We start from the raw sequence: 24,444 nt of genomic DNA, 5'->3' as shown, positions 1-24,444 counted from the left end.
AAGCTTCTGCTCATTTTGCCCTGCTCTAAAGGTCACATGTGCCTTGATGTGTAGCCAATAAGGTGAATTCTCGTTCGGTTGATGATGCCTGAGAGCTCCTTTGTAAATTTCAGCCTGGCTGCAGTATTCTGGGCACTGAAAGGCGTATCGACAGGTAGGTAAAGATTGAGGATGTTGCCTTTGTCCAGGTGAGGGAAGACACCATTGTTGCCACTATTACAGATGAGGAAGTAGTAACATTTCAGTTTTATTGATCTTTATTCGGATATGATCTATCCATAAAAGTACAGACAGACATTTCAGATCAAGCATGGTTAACAGTGTGACATACGACCTACTAGAATTGCCTGAGTACTCAGATTCACTTGCCGGAGCAGGATCAGTTGTAGTTTGATTTTAACTTTGGCCTCGTCGGTGACTTACTGACTAAAAACATGTGATGGATGTGTGCCTGTAAATGGTCATGCATTGGGGGCTGTGAGCGTTTATTTGGAATTTTCAGCAAGTGTGTATCAATCTGAAAGCGTGTGATTCTCTGTTGCTGTACCTGATTGTGTATGTTTATCTATACGTTCTGTGCAGATTTGTGTGTTTAATTATCTGTGAGTTTCAGCCCCTTCTCTGCAGTGGCAGCTGGCACGGATTGGGGGTGGCAGGGCGGGTGAGGGAGTGAAAATAAAATTGAGACTTACCTCTTCACTGCCACCATCCCTCCTCTGTTGCCGTTTCTCTTCCTGACAAGTCCCAGAAGCAGGAAGCACATAGCCTCCCCTAAGCCAATCACAACGCTGCTGTCAGCAGCGTCGTGATTGCTCTGAGCGCCGTGGTTCGGCGCTCAGACAGGGACTAGCATCCTGTGCATGTTCTCCACCTAGGCTGTGCAATACAAGATGGCCGGCCAACCCGTCATGCACACAGAGAGTTCCCACCGCTCCTTCCCCTGCTGTTTACAGCCCAACCCTGTCCCACACCCACAACTGAGCCACTATGGAAAAATAAAATGAAAATCACATTGCGTTATTATCATTTTATTTTTCCTTTTTTGCACTGCTGAAAAGCCACCCCTGACTGCCCCAATGTGTCTAGGTGTTTATCTTTCTGTGACAATGTGTGTGTTATCGCCTGAGTTCGGTGGCAGAGTCTACCTGTCTGTGGATTAGTGTGTATCTTTCAGTATGTTTATTTGAAGCTTGCTTCTGTGCGTTTTCTGTAAATGTGTGTATGTGATTATGTGTTACTTTGCTGGATTAAATTTGAGCAGGGGAGTGGGGTGCCGAAACATTTTTTTTTGTTAATCCGTGCCATGTCTGTGCGTTTCTCTTTAAGTGGCAGTGCCAGTAAGTCTGTATGCTTCCTTGTGCATTCCTCTGCCCGTCGGGCTCTGATAGTTTGCCTCCGCCTTTGTAGGCATCTGGTACAGTACCTGTATTGTTTTACCAGGTCTGCTTTTCGGCTTTCTGTCACTACAAGTTTAATCGTTCGGTGTATGCCTTTATACCTGTTTTTAGGTGTTTGCATCTGTGCTGTTTTTCTCACAATTATCTGCTTCGAGATGTAATATGTATATTTCTCTACTCAAACAACGTGCTTGAGAAATAAGAAAAAGACAACAGGTCGGTCTGGAAAATTTGCAAAAACAGTCACACCCTTAAAGCAATTACTGGTGCCAGGGTGTTAGGGATGTTACGCTGAAACACTGCTGTGAGCGGGCGGATTGCAATCTGTACTCGCTCCCAAGGAAAACATTAATCTTCCCAGCAAGCTGCTTCGTCCTTCCCTGAAACTTTGCCCCAGATCCCGTGCAGGTTGCTGCCATGGCGAGCGGTCTCGAGCCATTCTGGCTCCATCGGAGCAAAAGTACGTCCACCAGCGAAACTGTCGTCCAGAAGGTAAAGGTGCGCTCAGCCGTGAGTGGCTCTTCCGGTGGGGGTGTCGTCGGAGACTACCATTCCATGTTCAACGGGGCCACCGATTCTAACAGCAACGACTACGCAGCTACGTCCTCTTTCACCCACGTGACGACCAATGGCGGCCATTCCGCGCAGTCGACCGACAGCGATTCTGATAGCGCCCCGCGCACGTCATCCAGGAAAAGGGTGACGTTCCAGGAGAACGGAGCCAATCTCGACACGACCCAGGACGACGAGTGTGCGTCATTCAAAGACAAGGTGAGAAGGAGACTGTTTAGTTGGCCCGTGTGGGCTCGGTGAGTCGGAGGCAGGGGAAAGGAGTGGTAGCAATGAGTTAGAGACGGAGAGTCGCTGGGGGAGAAAGGAGAGATGCTTCTTCGAACCCTATATGTAATATTAAGAAGAAACCATTGCCTGAGACGTTCACGGGCACTATCAGACAGACTTGTAGACTGTATGAGGGATCGATACAGGCTCCAATCTTTACTGTCAATCTGTGTACCCAAATGGCACTAAATTCAGCTTTCAGCTGACAAGGGCGATTAGGCACTCAGGTACTGCACCACGTGACTGTCACGTGACTTTCTTGGTCCAGCCTCTGCACTGTAGTGCAATTAAAAAATATTGCATGCCACTGGAGAGTCTTGTGAGCTCCTACTTTTATTCACTCACTGCCTTGTTCCTTGGCCTCACTTCCTTCCTGGCTCCTATTTGAACAGTCCTGCTCTCCAGGCTTCTTTTACTCTGCCCATCACTTCCAGTGTCCCACTCCCTGTTTTGCTTCCTAGTCCCAAGTCTCTGTCCCTGCCCCACTAGTCATATATCTATGTCCAGCCCTCAATGTCTCTGGTTTCCTGATACCCTTCCTACTCCTTTCTCTGTCCCTGGCTCTCCGTACTGCCCGTTCCGCACTCAGCATTTCCCAATAATGATAAGATAAGATAGCATTTATAGAGCGTACTATACCCGTAGTTGTCAAGGCACTAAGCAGACGCAGAAAGGAGGAGGGAACACAGTCACCAGTTAAATAGGAAATTACCAGGTTTTCAGGAGTTTTCTAAAGATAGAGAGATAACTAGCATTGACAATGTAGAGGGGAGAAGATTCCAAAGCTTGGCAGTGGCCACCGGAAAAGCACGACCTCCCCATCTGGATCTTCTAAATCTAGGTAGCGCAAGTTTGAGCTTAATCTAGGTAGCGCAAGTTTAAGCTCGGGGATATATCGGTGGAACAAAGATTGAAGTTGGGAAGGACCCTTGCAATGTACTGCCTTATAAATTGTAGTAAGAGTCTTGGATGAGATGCTTTCCTTTATCAGTAGCCAATGTGAAGGCCGAATACCTTTTCAAGCAGATTGGTATTTAGGGATGTTTAAGATCAGTCTTGCAGATGCATTCTGAACCAGCTGAAGTTTGTACAGAGATGCAGCGGTAATATTAAGGTAGAGTTCATTACAATAATCTAGCCTGGAAGTAATCAGTGCGATAATAGTGGAACAATGCAGTTCCACTATTGCAGTAAAAGTTCCATAGTGACTACAATTATATTTTCTCTTTCTCCCTCTTACTCCCCAACCAGGAGGAGCAAAGATGCATAAGCAGGTTGACTATTAAGGGAATTATCAAAGACTCTACCCTTCGGAAGCGTTCCCCTGGAAAGAATCTGAGGAGAGTCCACAGTGCAGGTCCATGAAGGGAAAAGTCCCCTTCTTCCAATTGGTTCCTTTCTAGGCTATCTTGATGGTAGATTCATTGACAGAGGTGTTTCAACAGTGTTTGTCGTAACTCACCCTGTGACAGACTCTATGTTCATGTTTGGTGCAGTAAAAAGTTTCTTAGGTTCAGTCAAGCTGGTTTGCACCTCAACTAGAGAAGGCCTCTGACAGGTAATTGTGGGAGACAGCAGATGACTGCTCAGATAGTCCTGCTAGCAGAGGCGAGTAGATGACAGTTGAGATAGTGACGACCTGGTACAAACAGTAATGCTAGTACTCGATATTAGACTGTTCGTGAGATGTAGAGGGTTTCTGAGTGACAGTCATGCTAGCAATGTGCAGTAAACCACAGCTAAAATGGGAAAGGCCTTTCAGAGACAGTGATTATAGCTGCAGACAGGAGACATCACCTGCGTCTTGCTGCTAATATTGACATCGGAAGATGCGTACACCATCCAGTATGGCTTGTAAGACTCCCCTGTTGCCCTACTCTCCCTAAGTGTGTGGTTCCTTAGGACACCCTGACCCTAAGCTTTCTTGGTAGACATCTGTAGATGTTTTAGGGATTGATCCCATGCTAAGGCCTTCACGGAGGAATGATTTCCCTACAGTAATTGGCACAGGTAAGAAGAGGAACAAAGGAAATGGATCACTGCTGAGTGAACTTGGCAGTGGCAGCTCATCCGATATGGTGGAGGAGCGGCGCCTCCCCTTACAGAAGCCTCAAAATGTGAAAAATCAAACAGATAATAAAAAGTGTTTATTATCGTTTTATCTTTCCTTTCCTGCCGCATCTTGCTGGCGGGGTCATCGCGGGGGCCAGTCACAGGAGGAGTGGTGGCACTGCACTCAGCACGCATGACGGTTTAGCCTGCTGTCTGAGGACGGCCAAACCGTCATGCGCACTGACATCTCCCCAACCCGAGCTGCATTACCGGATGGATAGAATACCAGGCGTAGGCTCCCAGTCCCCTTTGGAGTGGAAAAAAAGCCAGCTCAGGCGAATCCCAGCGCTTCTCGTATGAATGAGAGAAGCGCTGGGATTGACCGCAGGGAAGTCTGGTAGCCTAGCAGAAAGAAGAAGTGTGGCGATTGGCGAGGGGAAGGTACGTTTTTTTCCCTTTATTTTTGTTGTCCGCCCGCCCCTCCAACTCATACCCGTCCTCCGCCCACCATTCTGCCGTAATAGCAGTTGCTACTAAAACTTGGACAGCTGTGAAGTAAGTGTAAGGATTGCCGGGTGTGATGACATGGTATTACTATTATTTTGCCTTTAATGGCACTCTTAGGGGAGCACTTCGGTTAATGCAAAATTACCACTTTTTTTAACCTATTTTTTTAAGCTTGGTGAATATTAACTTTCACCAAAATGTGCAAGTAGTAAAGTTAGAATAGTAAATAAGCCTCCTTGACTTTTTTGGGGAAAGTTGCACTATCCTCAAATATTCTAGGACTGGAGTTACAATAGTAAATTTGACATCGCAGTGTCCACCACACCCACTTCTGTCCTGAAGGTGCACCTCGAAAGCTATTGAAGCTGCTTCCATTTTGCAGATCCAGGAAAAATCCTGCATTGAAACTGTCAGTTAGGAGGAGGTCCTAGGCCTCCCTCATCATCTTCATCCCTACAGTTGAAAGAGTCTCTGAGTTAAATACAGAGATTTCATGTAACCTTGAAACGGCTCCTGGTCTTATGAACGTCTTAACCCCTTCCGCACTGCTCGAATTTTCACGCTGTGCGGGGGTTTTATTGAGTGGGCTGGTTTCGGACGGTCCCCGGCCGTCATCAGCACACGCCCCCCATGAAGTCGTACGGCGGGGGGCCGTCTGAAGCACACAAGGGGTTAATATCTGGCTCCTCTTATCAAATAAATAGCTATCAATACGTTTTCTTGCCCCCTTAAGTATAATATTTGTTTCAGGGGTCTGTGACATGATTAAAGCTGGAACTCCGAGCTGTGATTCTGATGTCGGGACCAATGCTGGGACTGGTGCCATAGGCATAGAGTGGGGTAAAGTTGGCCTTTTTGATTTTTCCACTGCAGTTGGCGATAGTGCCAGGCTGAGAGTAAGAAAACGGTTGGTTGAAACCAAAGCCAGAACCAGTGGCACTGCTGCAAGGGTAGCAAGAGCAGCTGGCACCATAGGAGTGCTAATGCGGAAGAGTTGGACCCTCTTTCTTACCCCCCCGTGACTTATCTTCTTAGAGTGCTTGAGGAATAAAAAAATTAGTTTCAATTCACAAATACAGTGCAACCCATTAAGTTATGTGGTTAAGCTCAGTCATTTAGTAGGATTAAGTATGGATTTATCGCAAATTCAAACCCAAAGTAATATAAATCATTCTCAGAAACATAGTATAGCAGTACAAGATTATCAAATGAAAGCCAAATCTGCAAAAAAGTTTATCCTCAATAACAAGTAACAGATGAGGACTTAAATAGCAATTGTGCATATATAAGTATACGAAAAATAGTATGTTGGTGGGATTGAAAGTTTTAGTTCTCCTACCTATAATTCTTAACAGGTTCCAATTTGCTCCAATGAAGCTACTCCAAAGAGTATTACATTAAGCCCAGATTAGATCCAATAAAGTAGTAAGGTATCAGCAAGAGTATTGCATGGCATGAAGCCGTGCAATGAGAATAGTGCATAGAAGTGTTTACCGCCCCTAGTCTGAAAAGAATCGGAACAAAGCAAAAGAGCATTCCCATATTATACACCCAAGGACTCTTGTAGAACAGAATCAACGGTCCAATTAGTGACCACCTTCAAATGATGCTCTTTGGCAGGAAAACTCATAATTCTTCTTCTTTTATCCACATATTCGAAGCAACTTTGGATTCCATCCACAGACAGTAGTCCTCCCTTCTGCTCATTAATTTTTATCACGCTTGAGTCCCCTCACGCTTACCTATTTTTTTTCACACAATGTGCCTTTCTTCATTCATTAGATCACGCACCAGGCACCTACAGAAGAAACAAAAACACTGCACCCAAAGAAAACATTCACGTTGAAAGTTAAACATTGCGAAATCCAAATGCTTATGGACTTTGTTCAAGTTAGCAAAAGCTAAGATTCAATACACATTGTAATTGAGTGAATACAGGTACATAGGCAGTTACGTTATAAATGTAAAATGCAATTCTGACTGATACATGTTCCATTATATAATAAATGCAAGATATCATTAAGCAAATACATGAATATATAAAGATTAATCAATATTATTAAAATACACGTGTTAAATATACATGAGAACTGCAATTTGTTGTTACTGTAAAAGAATCATTAATGTACACACATTTAAATGTTGAGGTTACATGGTAAATGCACTTTCCATATCGCTTTAAGTGCACTTCACTCGTCATACTACACCACATGAGTACATAAGGCCCTTAATATATGTATATGTGGCCTAATCAGTAATAATGAAGGTGGAGCCAACATTACTCTGCTCCAGGAGCAGCAGCACTAATGTCCCAGCCTTCAAATATTGAAACTGGCCCCTATTGTCTTCTAAAACTCTGAATTAGTTCAACTGAGACTCCAACACAAGAATAGCTGACCTGAGTTTTCAGATTTTCAAACATGGGAATTGATTCAGAAGGCAATTCAGAGTAATCTCTGAACCCTCTGGCATGTTTCCCTCCATGCTTTTGATGGCGAAAGGTGGAAGATAGTTTATGTTTTTTATGTTTCTTATGATAAAAAGGCATTTATTTTCTCAGGAGACAAGCTTTTTGATTGTGTCCTGGTTGATATTTGGACTTTGTTCTCAAGTACTTCAGGACAGGACTGAAAGCCTCTTCTCCAGAGACAACATTTATGGACCTTCCTCGTCATTTCATTTGGCATCTTGCTTATCCACAGGTTGAGCCATACATTGCCACCTGATGTCAATGGATCGGCATTGCTACCAAAAAATTCTGAATGCAGTCTAATGCCTCGGTTGAAGGTACATATGACTAATCACCTAGAAGAAGTAAATTGATTTCTATGGCTCTGACACTCCTTGCTAGACGGTCTCTACATGCATGGGGGAATAACCTAATGTTTGGCATGTTTGCACAGAATTCCACAACTCCTCATAACGCATGAACTGAGGTGTCCAAATGAAGAGGTTATTGATTTTCAGTGACATTTTCTAAAGAAAAGTCCAAATTACTGTTGGGCTATGTCAGTGCCATTTATCATGCTACCCCAATATAAATATTAAGCCTCCTCTAGCTGGTACAAAATGAACCAGCAAGCTAAAATCTGGGCCTTCAGAAGAGGAACTCCATCATCGCTTAGAACCTTACATTGGCTTTCAGTTCAGAGGAGAATCATCTTCAAGTGCCATGACCATCATCATCAAGGAACTTCATGACCACACTCCTATATTTTGGATTGACAACACAGGTGGCCTACTCCAAGGTAGGTCACATAGTCTGCTTATCAGTTCAAACTGTGTGTGCCTAAAACAAGAAATGCCACCTTTCACGACCAAGTTTCTCAGTTGCGGCAGTCGAAGTTTGTAACAATCTCCCCCTTTTCCTATGTGCTAAAACAAGTTAAATCAGGGTTAGGAAATGTCTTTAACTACAGTTGTAGGTTTTATATGCTGGTTACAGGTTTTCTCTGAAGTGTTATTAGGCATCAGAGACGTACGCTAAATAAATAAATACATGATATAAACCAACACAATATAACATATCATCATAATATTCCGTACTCCCGCTATTTCCCAAAAGGTAACACCATCTAAGAAAAACACAGAAAGCTTCCTTACAACTACTGCATTAGTTCTTCTCTTTCTGCCATTTCCTACAATGCACCTCAAATGCCCCATTTTTTTCGGTTCTTACCACTTTCTTATTGGCTCCAGTCAAAATTAATGAACTACGATATAACTACCAGCAACAGGGGATCAATACTATGGGTACAGCTGAAGTCCACAAAGACTCTGATTTCAACAAAATGGGGTTGAACATTCCAACCATTGTGCAAACCCCTTTTTGCACAGTGGTCCAAATTATGAGTTGTGCAACCATATCACACTCTGTAATTACCAGGGGAAATAAAGCCCACAGCCCCTACATTTCAATAGGTCAAACCTACTAGATTTTGACAAGGGAAAAAAGGTCCAGTAATTACCAGGACATGCAGATTTTGGTGCAGTAAATGCCAAAATCCACATGCAATGCCCCATTTATAGGATGAAACTTGTAACAATGGCTAGTTATCGAATCCAATAAATACTGAACCCCACTGTGTCAGAATGTATCGGGAGCAATACATACCTGAAACTGTTCCAGATCACTAGTAATCAGCGATGCAGCGCCTGATTCATAAAGGTAAACTTACCCTTATGTGTATGTTTTTCGATTGTTTGCTATTCACAAATGTATTTTACTAGTAGTATCTTTACAACTACAGTCTCCACACATATAAAGATAAGACAGTGCTAGACTCCACAGTTGTAAAGACACTGTTAATAAAATACCTTTGTGAATAGCAGTCAGTCATAAACTTACACATAGGTGTAAGGTTACCTTTGTGAATCAGGCCCATAGTATTTTTGAGTAAGGAGAGTATAGGTATTAGACAGACTAGTACTGGCTAGAAGCTTCACATTCCATCAGCTTCTCTGTTTCTGTGTCAAATTACACCATGAGAGGCTAGTGTTGGTCTACTATGGTTGTATCCTTTCCCAGTCTTCAGGTTATGTGACCATGAGGTATGAGATATACTTACACACAGTGTACCTAAGTAAAAACTATTTGCATTTTCAGTGGTTATCCTGAAAATCTAGTATGGCTCCGACCCTCAAGCACAAAAGCTGGGGGATTCTTGCGCCAGAAAGAAAGCAATCCACTTCCTGATGGATTATGATTAACATTCAAAATGTGGTTTAAAGCACACTTTAAAAAACTTCTGCAATTGCAGATCCGGTACCTCGAGGAGGAGAAGCGGATTCTACAGGAGCGGTGGTCCATGCTGGAGATTACTGACGATACCTCGGATTCTAGTCACACAAACCTGGATGCCCTCTACAAGTCATATATCGATAGGCTGCTGAAGCAGTTGAACACCGTCTACGAGGAGAATGGAGACAGCCAGTCCAAGCTGGTGGACATGGTGGGCTCTGTACATGACCTTAAAGACAAGTAAGAATTATTTGCTTCTAAACTTTGTGGGGACCTGCTGAATTGTGCATCATTTTCTACCCAAAGGGAGTTGGTCGGATTTTCCAGAACACCAACAGATTGGAAGATTTGGGCTTTGTAATGAGTTCCAAGACTTCAACATTGTGCGCAGAAGAATCATTTAGCAAGAGTGTTAAAAACTTGGTGATCGAAAAAGAAATATGGACAAACAGTAGTCATGGTGAGGGACAAAAAGATACAATAGGAAGAGTGGAGACATGGTCTTAAATATTGAGACATGGGGTGGTAAGTGGGACACTGCAAGGGAGACATCAAGCGGAAGGTGGCAGGTGAGAGAGAGGTGCCATGAGTGGAGAAGAGAGGACAAGAGATAAGTAAGCAGAGTGAGGGACGTGGAGACCTGGTGAGGAAGACAGAGCAAGGTAGGCATATACACAGAGAGAAGGAGACAAGGCAAGGAAAAATATATGTCTGGGGAGCAGGAGACAGTAAGAGAGAAGAAAACATGAAGGAAACATGATGAAGGAGATGTAAAAATAGTCAGAGGCTTCAGAGGGATACAAAATATAGTGAAGGTGAAGATGAGATGGGAAGAGAGAAGGTACATTGAGGGGGAAGGTCTATAGTGACAGAAAAGCAGGGACATGATGAGAGAGAAGAAGGCACTGTGAGGGGTGCAGAAACATTTTCAGGCAGTTGTGAGTGATAAGGAGAAGTGGGGTGGCAGGAGGAGACAAGGTCAGCCAGAAGAAGGAACAGTAAGTTGTGATAGTGACCGAGTAGGAAACTGTGAGGGAGAAAGAGTGGAGTGGTGTGGCTCACTGGTTAGAGGCGGCAGACCCGTAAGCAGAGGACAGCCCGGGACCAGGGTTCGATTCCCGACGCGGCAGGGTCGTGGACCAGGGTCAGCGGGCTCGATAATTCTCGCCTCGGTGCCTACTCCAGTCAGGGACCACACTCGGCAACTCTGGGCATTAGCTTGTCTCATCTTCACAACGGCCCCCCAGACCGCCGGGGATGCTTGGTCGCACCTTAGAGATACCCATTAGGGACCATCTCTCAGGGTGAGCCAGGACGGGTTCCCCAGCGGTCGAAGCGCGGAGATACTCCTCCGGGAGTTGATTCTAGCGCTATATAAACCCACAATTAAATTAAAGAGAAATATTTATCGAATAGCTGAGACACGGAGAGGGAGAAGGAGGCATTGTGAGGAGCAATTTGTCACAATTAGAGCGATGGAAAGGGGCAAGGAGATGAATACAGTCTTGAGGTTGAGAGCTTGCTATGGCAGTACAGGAAACAGAAAGAGGTACAGCAAGGGACAGGGAAACATGGTAAAGTAGAAGGAAAAATGCTGAATGAGAGGGAGGCATAGCGAGGAAGAGGGAAACATGATGAGTGAGGAGATATGATGAGGGAGAGGTGTCATAGTGAAGTAGAGAGAGGCTCAGCAAGGGAGGACACAAGCTGAGGGAGGAATCACAGAGAGGAAATGGAATAATACCATGAGGTAGAAGGAGATAAGGCAGTGAAGATAAGGCAGGGTAACAGAGAGGAAAAAAATATGAGGAGGGGGTAGTGAGCGATAGGGGATAGACGAGTGAGAAGTAGAGATGGCCAATGAGTAGGAAAAGGTGACGCATGGCGAGGGAGAAGGCACATTGTCGAGGAAGCTGTGATGGAAAATAAGAAATGGAAATGGTGAAGATATGGACACTGAGGAGAGATGATGGGTGGCAAAGAGGCATGCTGAGGGAGACTGGAAGACAACAAGCAAGAAGTATACAAATTTGGCAAAGGTATCCTGGTATCGGACAAATGGGCATTGCAATGAAGAAGGACATTAGGCGAGAGAACAGTCATAGTGAGTAAGTGGACAAAGATAGAAATGGAGAACGAGACATGAAGAGCAAGAAAGAGATACTCAAACTGAGCACAGAGTGAGGGAGATGGTGGCACAGGAAAATCTTAGAAAGAAAATGAGATATCAAGTGAGAAGGAGACACAGCAAAGGGGAAGGAGAGATGACAATGGAGGAGACACAGAAAGGGAGACCAAGCAAGGGAAAGTGAAACACATTCAGAGAGTTGAAGAATGATGGATAGAAAGACAATGTGAAGGTGACACAGCAAGGATGAATAAGGTACAGCAAGGGTGAACTAAAGAGGTATGGTAACTAAGATAGTAAGGAAGGAGACACATAAAAGAAGAAGATTCACACATTGAAAACGAGCTAGCCAGCAAGCGAGGGGTAAAATGAAACACTGTCAGTGAGAGGTAGACAGAACCATTAGAGGAGGAGTACAGCTTTGTGGATGGGGATATATGTTATGGTTGAGGGAGACAATGAGTGGGAGAGAGAGAGTAACACTGCAAGAGCAATGGGAGACAGAGGGAGAAAAGAGAAGACCTATTAAATTAGAGAGAGGCAGGGGGCGGAGCCAAGCCGTGGATCAAGATAGCAGCGCGGCATTGAAGCTCTGTTCGGGTGTCCCAGCTCCTATCCTGTTGTCTTCGAGTAGAAGCATCGAGTAACATAACATGTTTATCTGTAAAGCGCACGTTCACCCAGAGGTCTCTTGGCGCTGAATAACAGATGTTTATTATTACCCAACTCAATGGTATTCATTTTATCGACCTTAGATGGATGAAAGGCTGAGTGGACCCGCCGGTATTGGAACCTGTGACCATGAGGTCGAACACAGGCCTCTGCAATGGACACATTAGTCCACTGAGCCACCAAACTCAGCTCCATGAGGTGGAGCATCCCCATTCGATGCAGCGCCAGTAGCGACTCCTCTGACCCGCAGAGTCGCCCGCAACGCGCAGAAATCCACTCCGTGGCCTGAGGGGGCGGAGCTTGCTGCGGCCTGCGTTGCTGTCTGCCGGGTCCTCCGGTCCATGGCCTGTGGACCTGTGCTGGCGGAGTGCGAGTGATCCGAAGGAGGATGTCGGGCTGCGGTGAGCTTTTTGTGTGATCCCCTTCTGCATGCCCTTCCCCATGCCGCCGTCACAGCGCACTCCCCCTTGCTGTACTGCCGATCTGGGGGCTGCACACTGATCTGCTGACGCTCCTTTAGGCCCCTGGGGTGACAGGGAACACCGGTGCCCCAGGGAGACAGCTGCCCGGGGACTCTGCACGTGGGCTGCGGGAGGGGTATCGAAACACCGGTGAGTCTGCTTCCATCCGGCCGCAGGACTGTTGCGGAGCTGTGCTGCCTGGGGTGTTGCAAGGTGGACTCGCCATTTCCATTGTAGTGCCGTGCAATGGACACGCCAACACACCTACGCCCACGGACAGCATTGGGCGCTGAGAGGTGAAAGCATGGGCTGATGAGTGTGCCTACCCTTAACTGCGACTGGTGCATCTGGGCATGATCTTGGAACGCGACAGCCCCTTCCTGTACAGTTTGTGTGCTCTTCTCCTGGCCTCTTGCTTGACCTGTGCTATCCTGACTACTACATCCCCCACAGCCCGCTCATTGAAGGGTGGGCCCCCACTCGGCCTCTCAACTCCATCGCAGCAGGTTAAACGCTGGGGGCCTACCTCGTAGGTCACACACCACGGCTGATGCCGGTTTCGCACTTTGCAGACGCCGCTCGCCTCCAGTTCTGAGGGCAGCAGGGCCTTAACGTCTTTACCATTGGCACAGTAATTGCGTGACCTCACCTCGACCAGGTCTTGTTCCTTTGGATGGTTGCGCGCTCTTTTACTGGCTGCGGGCTCACAGGCATGGGCAGAAAAGACCCTAAGCAGAGAGTGCTATCCTTTCCCATCGCCACAGAAAAAGCAAAAGAAACTAGTGTTGACATGGTGGATAGTACCCAGGGCTCGGCTGCGGCGCTTGGGGTTGCGGCGCTTGGGGCTGCTTCAACCCACCCCAAATTACTGGCGGAACTCAGGGCCGGATTTCAGTCAATAGACAGCAGATTTGACGTGCTGGATAAGCACTTGGACTCCCTTGGGGCAAAAATAGACATTCAAGATCGGCGGTTAGACACAGCGTAAGGTCGTATTTCAGATCTTGAAGATGGCGCTGGTCAAACGACGAAACGATTGGAACAAACGGAAAAATCTTCAAAGACATTGCCATTAAAAACGAAGATTTGGAAGCGTGTAGTCGCCGCAATAACCTTCGCATAATTGGGGTCCCGGAGTCGACGAACACAGGCAGAATGGACACCTTTGTGGAATCGTTGCTGGTTGACATTTTTGGAAAGGAGGAGTTCACCCCTGGTTTTGTTGTTAAATGGGTGCATCGATCGCTGGGCCCACACCCTAATCCTGATCTCCCGCCGCGCCCGATCATCGCCCGCATAATGAACTTTCGGGACAGGGACAGGCCACTGCGCTTGCCTAGAGAACGTGGTGCAATCACATGGCAGGGATCGGCTGTATCCTTTTTCCTGAATTTTACACTCATCGTCCAGGAGGCCTGTCACACGTTTACTGGTGGTGTCAAAACAACGCTACGGAATTTGGGCCTCAGATACGGTATGGTGTACCCGGCGCGTCTGCGTCTGTGGGTTGATGTCAACGGGAGACCCCCTCATTTTCGAAATTCCCACGGAGGCTCAAGCCTTCTGTAAGTCCTACAAAGGCTCTGATGGTCAGCGACTTGATGTTGCTACTGACTCTTCGCCTCCCCATAGCGGATCTGTTGCCAGTGTCGAACTCTTTTCTCGTGAATGACACTTGCTCCGCCTTCGCATCAATCTCTGATCTCACGCCTAAGAAAATTGATAATATGCAACATCTGTATTAGTATGATAGTTAAGACAGCAGTGCTATGTTTCTTTCATATTGATTATGTTATGCTGGGCGCCATTGGAGCGTTGCTTCCCCCCTAGGTACGTAGCACATTGTTAAACTCTCAGATTAAAATGCATCAGTCATTGTCCCTGTTTTCCTAAATGGGGTGTTTTCAGGATGCATTAGGCTATTGTTTATTTGGGTATCTACCTTGCGTACTGGGGCGCGAGGTTGGGAAGGGGGTGGGGGGAGGAGAAATTTTCCAAATTGTTTGTTGTTATTTCTTTACCAGCCCTACCCAAACCATGACTGTTGACACTCCTTGCGTGCTTCATACTCATGGGTTCACCACACGAAACAAACGACTTCTGTCAATGACTGAGCTGCTCATTCGACTCTGTCCCTCATTACCTGGAACATTAGGGGGCATAATAACCCCCAAAAAATGCAAACATGTGATCCATTACTTGCAACGGCACAATGTGGACATTGCCTTCTTGTAGGAGACACTTACCAAAGTCTGCATCCACATGGTTTGCGGCTGGCTGGGGTGCACACTGTTTTCTTTCCAATTACAGTACTTATGCCTGCGGCACGGCGATCTTAATCCATAAGAGAGTACCATTTTCCCTATCTGACTGCCACACTGATCAAGACGCGCCATACGTTATTGTAGTGGGTAAACTGATGGGTCATATTGTTACTCTTGTATGTGTTTACGCCCCTAATGTTGACAGCCCTGAATTTTTCCAGGGGCCTGATGCCCATATTCTACGTATGAGTACCGGTAGTGTGATACTTGGTGGAGATTTTAATCTACTTTTAGATCGCACCATAGACTGCTCCTCTAGAGTGGCAAATCCCAAACCCCGGGCCCGTAAGGTATTGCTAGAAATGTGCGAGACACTTCACATCTCTGACGTCTGGAAGGTCCGTAATCCGGCGAACCCGGGTTACACTCACTACTCATCTCAACACAACACTTGGACCAGACTAGATTTCTGGCTGCTCGCCCCGATCCCGCACACATGGCAAAACACACTTGAGATTCTCCCTCGCACCTATTCGGACCATGCAACTTTGCAACTTTGCATTTCCAGACCAGAGGGACATGAACATCAATGGCGATTCCAGAGCAGGGCGTTGAATGATTACCTATTCGCCAACGAAATTAGGGAGGCAATTGAAGAATACTTTGATTTGAACACGGTCAGTGGGCACGTGGGCGACTCTCTGGGAGGCCTTCAAGGCATATATCAGGGAAGTGGCCATATCAAAGCATGCAGGTGTATTGAGGGACTTGAGAAATACTTTAGCCACCATAGAGAAGAAATATCCATTTTAGATTCCCCAGAATCCGCTGATTGGGAAAGGTGTTGATTGACGTTATTACTTGACTTCTGGGAAGAGGCGGAAAGGGAATCTCACTTCCTCAGCAAAGATGCGGTGGCACGCAAATAGGGGGAGGGCGAGAGGCCGGGGCGTACGCTAGCTCAACTATTGCAACCTCCATGTTCTAAGTCGTACATCACAGCCATCGATACTGACTTCAGGCCTACTCTGACGGATACAGCTGATATTCGAGACACCTTCCTAGGGTATTATGAAGAACTTTATACCTCCGAGCTTGTGCATTCCCCTGAGTCACAGGAAGAATACTTTGAAGAGATTGTGAGTGTATATATGGACAAATATATGCAGGACTTCCTGGCCGAGCCATTTTCAAAGGATGATATAACAGATGCGATTGAAGCATTAAATGGTGCCTCCCCCCCTGGCCTGGATGGCTTCATGAGTGATTTTTATAAATGATACAAAGATATCCTAGCCCCTAAGCTCCTGGAGGTCTACCTTGAATCCTTGGAGCGGAATCAGCTTTCACCGTCCCTGAGGAAAGCGGTGATCATACTATTACCCAAGCCTGGCAAGGACCTCTCACACTGTGGATTGTATCGACTGCATTCACTGTTAAATTTTGATTATAACATTCTGGCGAAAACAATCTCTGTGCACCTTGCACTGTTGCCGGATAAAATAATTTCCCTTGTCCAGTTGAGATTTGTCCCCCATAGATCCACCTCCCTAAATCTATGCACTCTCTTCGCGGTCCTCCACCGAATCAACCCGGCTACTCCGGCAGCTGCAGTGCTATTAGACGCAGAGAAAGCTTTTGATTCATTGGAATGGCCATTCATCTGGATGGTCATGAGCAGGTTAGGTCTGCCCTTTGGGTTTATCAACCTTATTGCATTAATATACTCAGCCCCCACTGCTCGACTGCGCCTAAACAGAACACTCTCCCGCTCTTTCACACTTTCTCGAGGCACAAGTCAGGGTTGACACTTGTCCCCACTGCTTTTCATAATGGTAATGGACCCCCTCATCAGGCATTTTCAGGAGCGTCACCTCCATAGAGGGCTCCAATTTAATACTAGGCCATTATTGGGGTCACTATACTGAGACAATGTAATACTGTATGTCAGGGATCCTGAAACCAACTTGGCCCCCTTAATTAGAGAGATTGTTCGGTTTGGCAGTTTTTTCGGCCCTGGAATAAACTGGCATAAGTCTGTGATATTCCCTCTTACCACTGGCACAGTCAGATAGGAATGTGAATACCCACTCGCCTGGTGCTCCGACTCCGTCAAATACTTGGGGATACATGTACACTTAAACACTACTGAGGTTCTATTACTGAACTATGGCACAGCAATATACAACTTGGAGCAACAAGTTGAGAGATGGCACCAGCTTCCACTCTCGATTGCTGGGCGCGTGGCACTAATTAAGATGATCGTACAGCCAAAATTATTGTATTTATTTAATAACATACCTTCACCTTTCACAAATCACTTTTTTAAAACCACCAATACCCACCTTATTCGGTTGACTTGGGGTGGCAGGCGCCCTAGGGTTCTTTGGGAGGTCATGACCCTCCCATACCATAGGGGTGGATTGGGAGTGCCAAACCTTCAGTTATAATATTTGTTCGTGCAGTGCGGTTATGCTCACTCTAGGTACCATCCTGACACCAGAAACCCCCTATTTGAGACCTGAAGCAGATCTAGTCCTCCCGGACTCCTTGAGCACGGTGTTGCTACAGGGCTACCCATGCAATCCCTTAGACATCCAGACGGTGTACACCACCAGTTGGGCCTGGCAAAATTTGCTCAGGATGCTGGGATCTCCGAGTATGTATTCCTCAAGCCTACCGCTTCCGAATAATCGATGGACACCGATAACTGGGGAAAGAAGAGTGCAACACACGCTAACTAAATTTGATGTGACAAAAATAGGCGATTTTTACATTGAGGGCCAGGCCTCCTCAGTCTCTGGCGGAGGCAGGTTTCAAGAAGCTTCATTTATGGATAGGTTTGTGCTTTCCCGCCTTTGTGCAGCTTTAAAAGCAAGGGTTCCCAGCTTTCCAGTCGAACCTGACCCACTAGCCCCCCTTTCCTTAGTACTAGACAGTAGCTCAGGGGAACATTTGGTTTCTAAACTATATAGGGCCTGCGTAGCGATAGTTCAGTTTACGTCACCAATCTACGGGCTGCATGGGAGGCGGACCTGGGACACCCTATGACTGATGACCAGTGGGCTTCTTCCTGCTTGCAAACAAAAGAGGTGTCCTTGAACAGCAGGCACAAGCTTATTCACTTCAAGTTCCTACCGCGAATTTACATCACACTCGACATGTCACACAAAATAAACCCGGACAGGCCCCATTTCTGCCTCAAATGCAAGGCCCCACATGCAGGCTTAGCGTACCGTGCTTGGACCTGCCCTAAGATTGGCAGTTTCCGGACCGACATATTTCACACATTGGGGGACATGATTGGTTTTGACATTGATCCTACACTGGCCATGACCTTATTGGGATATGTAAATAACATACACAAATCGGTCCGGAAGTTCACAGCACTGGGGCTGCTACTCGCAAAAAAGGAGGTTGCACTAAAATAGGGGCGGAAGGAGGTGCCGAAGTGCAGGGACTGACTACATAGCCTAACACTGTAACCTCAATTATGATTTATATGCTTCCACACTACCCAGTAAGTCTCGTCCACTGGATATTTGGGTCTCTTTTAAACAATACACAGCCTGACGCACGGTCAAATAGCGGGTTGTTCCTGTGGGTATTGGCTAACCTTTGGGACGCTGATCTCCGAGAATATCACTTGAAAACACCAATTGAGTGTGCACCTGTTGCCCGTAATGCGATTTTAATGGTGGTACAGATATGGGCAATTGGGGATGTAGTTGGCCAGGTGAGGTCATTATGTGAGAGAATCATTGTTAATCCAAAAAGTGCGAAGTCATGTGGAGCATCATATAATGTCTTACAGGCGCAAATGTTGTATAAAGTGTAATGCTGCAAATGTTATTGAATTCGAGCTGGTAATAACATTGTGTTTAACTTTGAAACTGGTAAATAAAGTTTTTAAAAAACTTAGAGAGAGGCAACTGAGAAAGTGGCACAAGTTGGAAATCGTTTGGATAGCTTATCTGCAGGCACAATAGGGCTTAAAAGATACCGTATAACTTATGCCACAACCAAATATGAAGTCCAATCCAAGTGCATGCCCGACATGAACAAACCTAAGCACTGCTTCCTCTAGTGGAAAGAGATTATCAGAAAGGCTGGACACACAGAATTAGATACTGTTCACTGGATTGACGGCAATCACACCCACCAGCGATACAGCCTGAATGTGAGTGGTAGAGGGAAAATAAGTGTCATTTTCCCCTTGCTAAGCTACAAAGTCTTGTAAGAGAAGCCAAAGCAGTTCTAGATCTTTGTTGACAAGGCCTACTTAGAATGGCGCCCAACACAAGTGTAGCCTCCACTGGGAAGGGATGCAGAAGAATTTATTAAAAAACCAGAGGGAAGAGATAGAGGAGACAGCACGTGGGTCTTAGGAGAAACGCATTCTGGAGGTCCTGCTAAAGGCAGCATATTTTTGACTAGTACTCACAGTTTCACCGGAAGACGTCCTGGAACTGGCCAGAGTAGAAGGCATTGGAAGGGTAGGCACAACAGCATTAGGAGCCCAACTTTCCTTAATAAACACTTCCTCTGTCCTATGCAGAGTTTCAAGGAACATGGGCCTTTTATGCAACATACCCATACACCTGGTGTGCTGGCCATGGCTAGTCACACACATGATGAGAATTGTTATATTCACCCTACCATCGTGTATGAATAGATCATGTACACCAGTAACACAGAGCAAACCAGGAACGTCAAACAACATAAGGATACAAGGCACATCATTCCAATCACCATGAGAGCACCTGGCATATTCTGAACAACTGGCATTCCACACTGCTGGTGCCAAAAGGGGCTTATGGGCACACATAGACCAAAGTGATCAGCAAGGACATTTGCCATAGCTTATAATTAGATTACACCACTCTCCAAAAACTTCAAGTTGTTCATTGTCAACCAGCCTGGAATTTCCTCTCACACCACTTTAATCTGATACATTCCAAGTTTCTGTTTGCCCATCATAAATGCAGGATTACCTCTACTAAAATACAGATTGATATTTGATAAAAACAGTACTGTCTCAAGACCTCCCACTTGTCATGGGGCATCCTGAGATCCTTCTTTACACATCACCACGATTACTCTATCTGGATATATACCTCAAGCTTCTCTACATGCATCACTCTGCGTGGATATATACCTCAAGCTTCTCTACATATGCTACAGCGGATACAAAATGCAGCCGCTAGATTGATGCTGGGACTTAAAATAGGGCCATAAATGTTCTGAAGCACATTTTTCCATCTATATACACAATTTTGTAACTGCCCTGTAGGATTAAATTGTGACATACTTCTATAGCTCCAATATGCTTTTGAATGTACGCTAGAATATCTGTGCGTATATCCTCATAAGGATACATTTGATTATTTTCATACATGTCAAGAGGACCCTTGACTCTAGAGAAATATGTTGCTCTTTTAGGGATAGATACTATAGTTTTTATGGTTACCCTGTATAAGTAAAATATTATTTATCGATACCCTTATATCATTTACCAATATCCTGCATTTGACATCAAAATCCTCTGAAATGTAATTTAATTTTAATGATTTGTCAATGAGAGAACCTTTAAACCCGTATGGGTATCTTTTTACTGTGGATCCCATAATTCAAACATTAAATACCACACATTTTTTCTGATCAGTTGCCACACTTTATAAATCAAAGATTAAATACAATGCATTTTCGTATATCACTTTGCACAGTTTTTGCTCAATAGTTTACTAGTCCTTTAGGCTTAATATTTTAAGTGTGACTCCCACTTTAAAATAGAAGAAAAAGTTCAAATATATGAATTTATTCATTAGTAAAATGCACTTCTATGCCATGCCCCCTGTAGTTCTATAGAGGTGGACCCGAATGTGCAAATAGTAAATAAAAAGATCCTTGAGACAGTCCTATAGAAGTCTTTTAAATAAAGCGAAGAGGCCAAAACTGGTCAATAGAGAAGAACATCTGCTGTACCACGTAAAAACAATGAACTTGAGCTGCGAAGAATGTATGAGCAAATTTGACCAGGGAACAGGGTCACTTGTTTAAGATATAGAAGACTCATATATTTGAACTTAAGCTTTTATTTTAACACGATAGTCACACTTGAAATATTGAGACTCAAGGTCTAGTAAACTATTGAGCAAACAATGTGCAAAGTGATAAGAAAATAGATTGTATTTAATCTTTGATTGATAAAGTGTGCAAACTGATACGAAAAAAATGTGTGGTATTCAATGTATGAATTGTGTAGTCGACAGCCAAAAGATACCCACTAGAGGTTATATTTTTTTCTCATTGATAAATCATTGAATTGAAATTAAGTGTCAGACGATTTTGAAGTAAAACACGTGGTATCAATAGATAATACATTACTTATACCTGGTTACCTCATAAAATATATTAGTCTAGCCCTTAGAGTGTAATATTTTTCTACATAGTTTAATTTTTCTCATACTCTCAAGGGCTATTGGGAGAACCCAGCACTTAGTAATTATTAACAGGGCCCGTGACTTCATTCATCTAGCCTGTGCGACTTTGTTTGCACTGCTACTTTACTCCATTTCCTTGTTTTTATCAGTTGCCCTCTCATTCCTCAATACAGTATACCTCCTATTATTATGCTTTAATCATTCATGACATCAAACACTGTATTTCATTGGCATTCATTAAAAATATTGAATGCGTCTCATTCACTATATGCACGGCTCACTATTTCTTGTTTATTGTACACAACACATTCATGTCCATGTGTGTCCTTGTATCCTGATTTCTAGCAGGATTATTTCAACGGAGAGCATTACATGCCACCAATATGTGCTGCTCTCTGAAGAACCTAAACTTAAAAGTGTACAGTAGTGTTTTATAAATAGAAAAATACGAAAACCTTGAGTATCCTGAGACACAGACAAGGAGCGGGTCACACTCTCATCCCATTTACCACCAGCATTACTACCCATAGCAGTAGTGGTGACAACAACCGGTGCCATGCGATGAAGGTCCCCCGAACGACTGAGGCAACAAGGCTCAGCTGTGATAATGGGACTACTACAGATAGAGATAGGGAACACGGGCACCATGAGCTAAATGCATAGGGTGACCATACGTCCTGGGTTTGCCTGGACTGTCCCGGCGTCCCAACACTTCCTTTTAAAACACAAAAATGTTGCGGTTTTAAGGGAGGGCTGGGTGAACCTGCACAATATTTAGTCTTGTGTAGGCTTACATTTCAACCGGCCCTCTCAGGACAGAAGTTAACTTGTTTAGACTCTCAGTCTGTGCTGCCTCACCTAATTCAAGCAGCACAGCAATTTAATGAGGTGTGAATTCTAGCTGCAGAGCCCATGCCTCACTTCCATCCACACAACGACGGCAGTGACACCCCCTCAGCCACGGAAAAGGTAGGCGGTTTCGAGTCAGAGGACGCGAAGTGTGACCAACCTGTTGGAGTGTAAGGGGACAGCCATTGTATCAAGTGCAGCCGGGTTGGAGGTGTGCGTAACACATGGTGTGCAAGCAACTCACGGCAGATCAGCCCGTAACATAGTGTTTCACGTATTTTACTAACTATCAGCCTGAAAGTATAATCATGTCAGCGGATGCGCTGATAGAAAGAGTAGCGGTGGCGGCCGATATGTTTGATGACAACCGTCTCGTGATTCAAACTTACTTGCCGCCAATGCACCAGCAGGGACACGGAACTCCGGTTTCAAAGATGTTGTATCTGTACCTTTTATTTCCAATTCTATGACGTGTACTGTATTCTATAATGACACATACCGCATTCCATGTTCTATGTTTGAGCTCTGCTGTCGGGTCATTCGATTCCGTGACTTGGACACGACAGCATTGCTCTTCCTTAGCCTGTTCTTGTGGGTTTATATAATTACAGATTTATTCTTAATAAATCTCCTACTCAAACTCCTGCCTTGATATGTTGTTATTCCTGTAGAAATACAACATAAATATGGCGACGAGGATGGGATCTTAGAGATATTTCTATTGAAAATTAATTTTTTGGCAGTTCGAGTTTAATTTGAATTACCCACCGAGAAAAGACTCAATTTTTCAAGAAAAGAAGACTTTAATTACAGCGACTATTTTCATATGGTAAGATCAATTTACCAATTTGTTTACGTCGCTAGGCTAAATTCGTTTAAAAGTTACCTTAATTCCATTTGAAAATCGTTGGGAAACGAGGGCGTGTGAAGAGGGGCGAGCTGAGAGCAGAGCGTCATCAGGAACTGAGCGCGAGAGGGGAAGAGCGAGAAAACTCTGTGCGCGAGATTAAAACAGCTCAGTTACACTCTGTCATCACGCAAGGTCAAGCAACGTGACACCACGCAGCGGCCATTTTGATTCACTCGTAAACAAAGGAAAACATCACCGGTTAAAAAAACGAGCAAGTTCTTTTCACATATTAAAAGAAGATCGTCAATGGTAATATTAATTATTTATAAATCGGATCATTTTTGTTTTCGTTTTCTGAACTTAACTCTTTAAAAACAAAAAAAAAAATTTTTTTTTTTTTTTGAAAAAAAGTATTTTATAATAACCTAGATTCTATTCTTAGTAAATACAAAGAAGTATTTGAAGATAGAATCGGTTGTGTGAAGGGTGTTGAGCATGACATTAAGTTAAAGGACAATGCTGTACCTATTATACACAAGGTCAGAAATGTACCATTGAGTGTGCGAGCAGAGTTAAAAGAGCATTTGGATGGTCTATGTAAAGATGGAGTAATTATACCTACAGATTCCTCTGAGTGGGTTTCTGCAGTTGTATTGGCCAAACGAAAAAATGGTAAGTTGCGCATGTGTGCAGATTTGCGCTCTCTGAACAAAAACATTTTGGTGGATTGTCACCCATTGCCATTGATTCAAGAGATGCTTATGGCAATAGGAGATTCTACTCATTTTTCATTAATAGACTTAAAATCAGCCTACCATCAGGTTGTTTTGTCAAAGAGATCACAAGATCTTACTACTTTTGTTACTCCCTTTGGTGCCTTCAAATATACGAGACTCCCTTTTGGATTAGCTTCTGCAGCAAGTGTATTCCAGAAGCTAATGGATTCGTTATTTGGAGACATCAAAGGGGTGCAAGCATTTCAGGATGACATACTCATTTTTGGAAATGGAGTCGAAGACCATAATAAAACTCTTGACAAGGTCTTAAACATATTGAGTAAAAGGGGAATGACTGTGTCAAAAGAGAAATGTAGTTTCTTAGTTCAGGAATTAGAATATTTAGGGCACTCTATAACTAAAGAGGGCATTAAACCAAAAAAGAACCTGATTGATTCCATCATGCTTGCACCTGCTCCAATTGATAAAGACTCTCTTAGATCTTTTTTAGGATTAAGCGAATA

General features: G+C 44.5%; 1 protein-coding gene across 1 annotated transcript in view; it reads left to right on the top strand.

The window, feature by feature from the left end:
• Nucleotides 1-1,391: 1,391 nt before the first annotated feature.
• LOC144833098 (keratin, type II cytoskeletal 80-like) overlaps nt 1,392-24,444 on the top strand; it is an 85,132-nt gene continuing 62,079 nt past the window's right edge. Inside the window, exons 1-2 of the mRNA XM_078689143.1 lie at nt 1,392-2,168; nt 9,557-9,777. Coding sequence (XP_078545269.1) covers nt 1,815-2,168; nt 9,557-9,777 — 575 coding nt within the window. The 5' untranslated portion in view covers nt 1,392-1,814. The remainder of the gene's footprint in view (nt 2,169-9,556; nt 9,778-24,444) is intronic.

The sequence above is a fragment of the Lissotriton helveticus genome, chromosome 1_1, assembly GCF_964261635.1.
Source record: "Lissotriton helveticus chromosome 1_1, aLisHel1.1, whole genome shotgun sequence".
Classification (NCBI taxonomy): domain Eukaryota; kingdom Metazoa; phylum Chordata; class Amphibia; order Caudata; family Salamandridae; genus Lissotriton; species Lissotriton helveticus.
The sequence above is the reverse complement of the archived record's forward strand: the minus strand, read 5'-3'. Positions and strand labels throughout refer to the sequence as shown.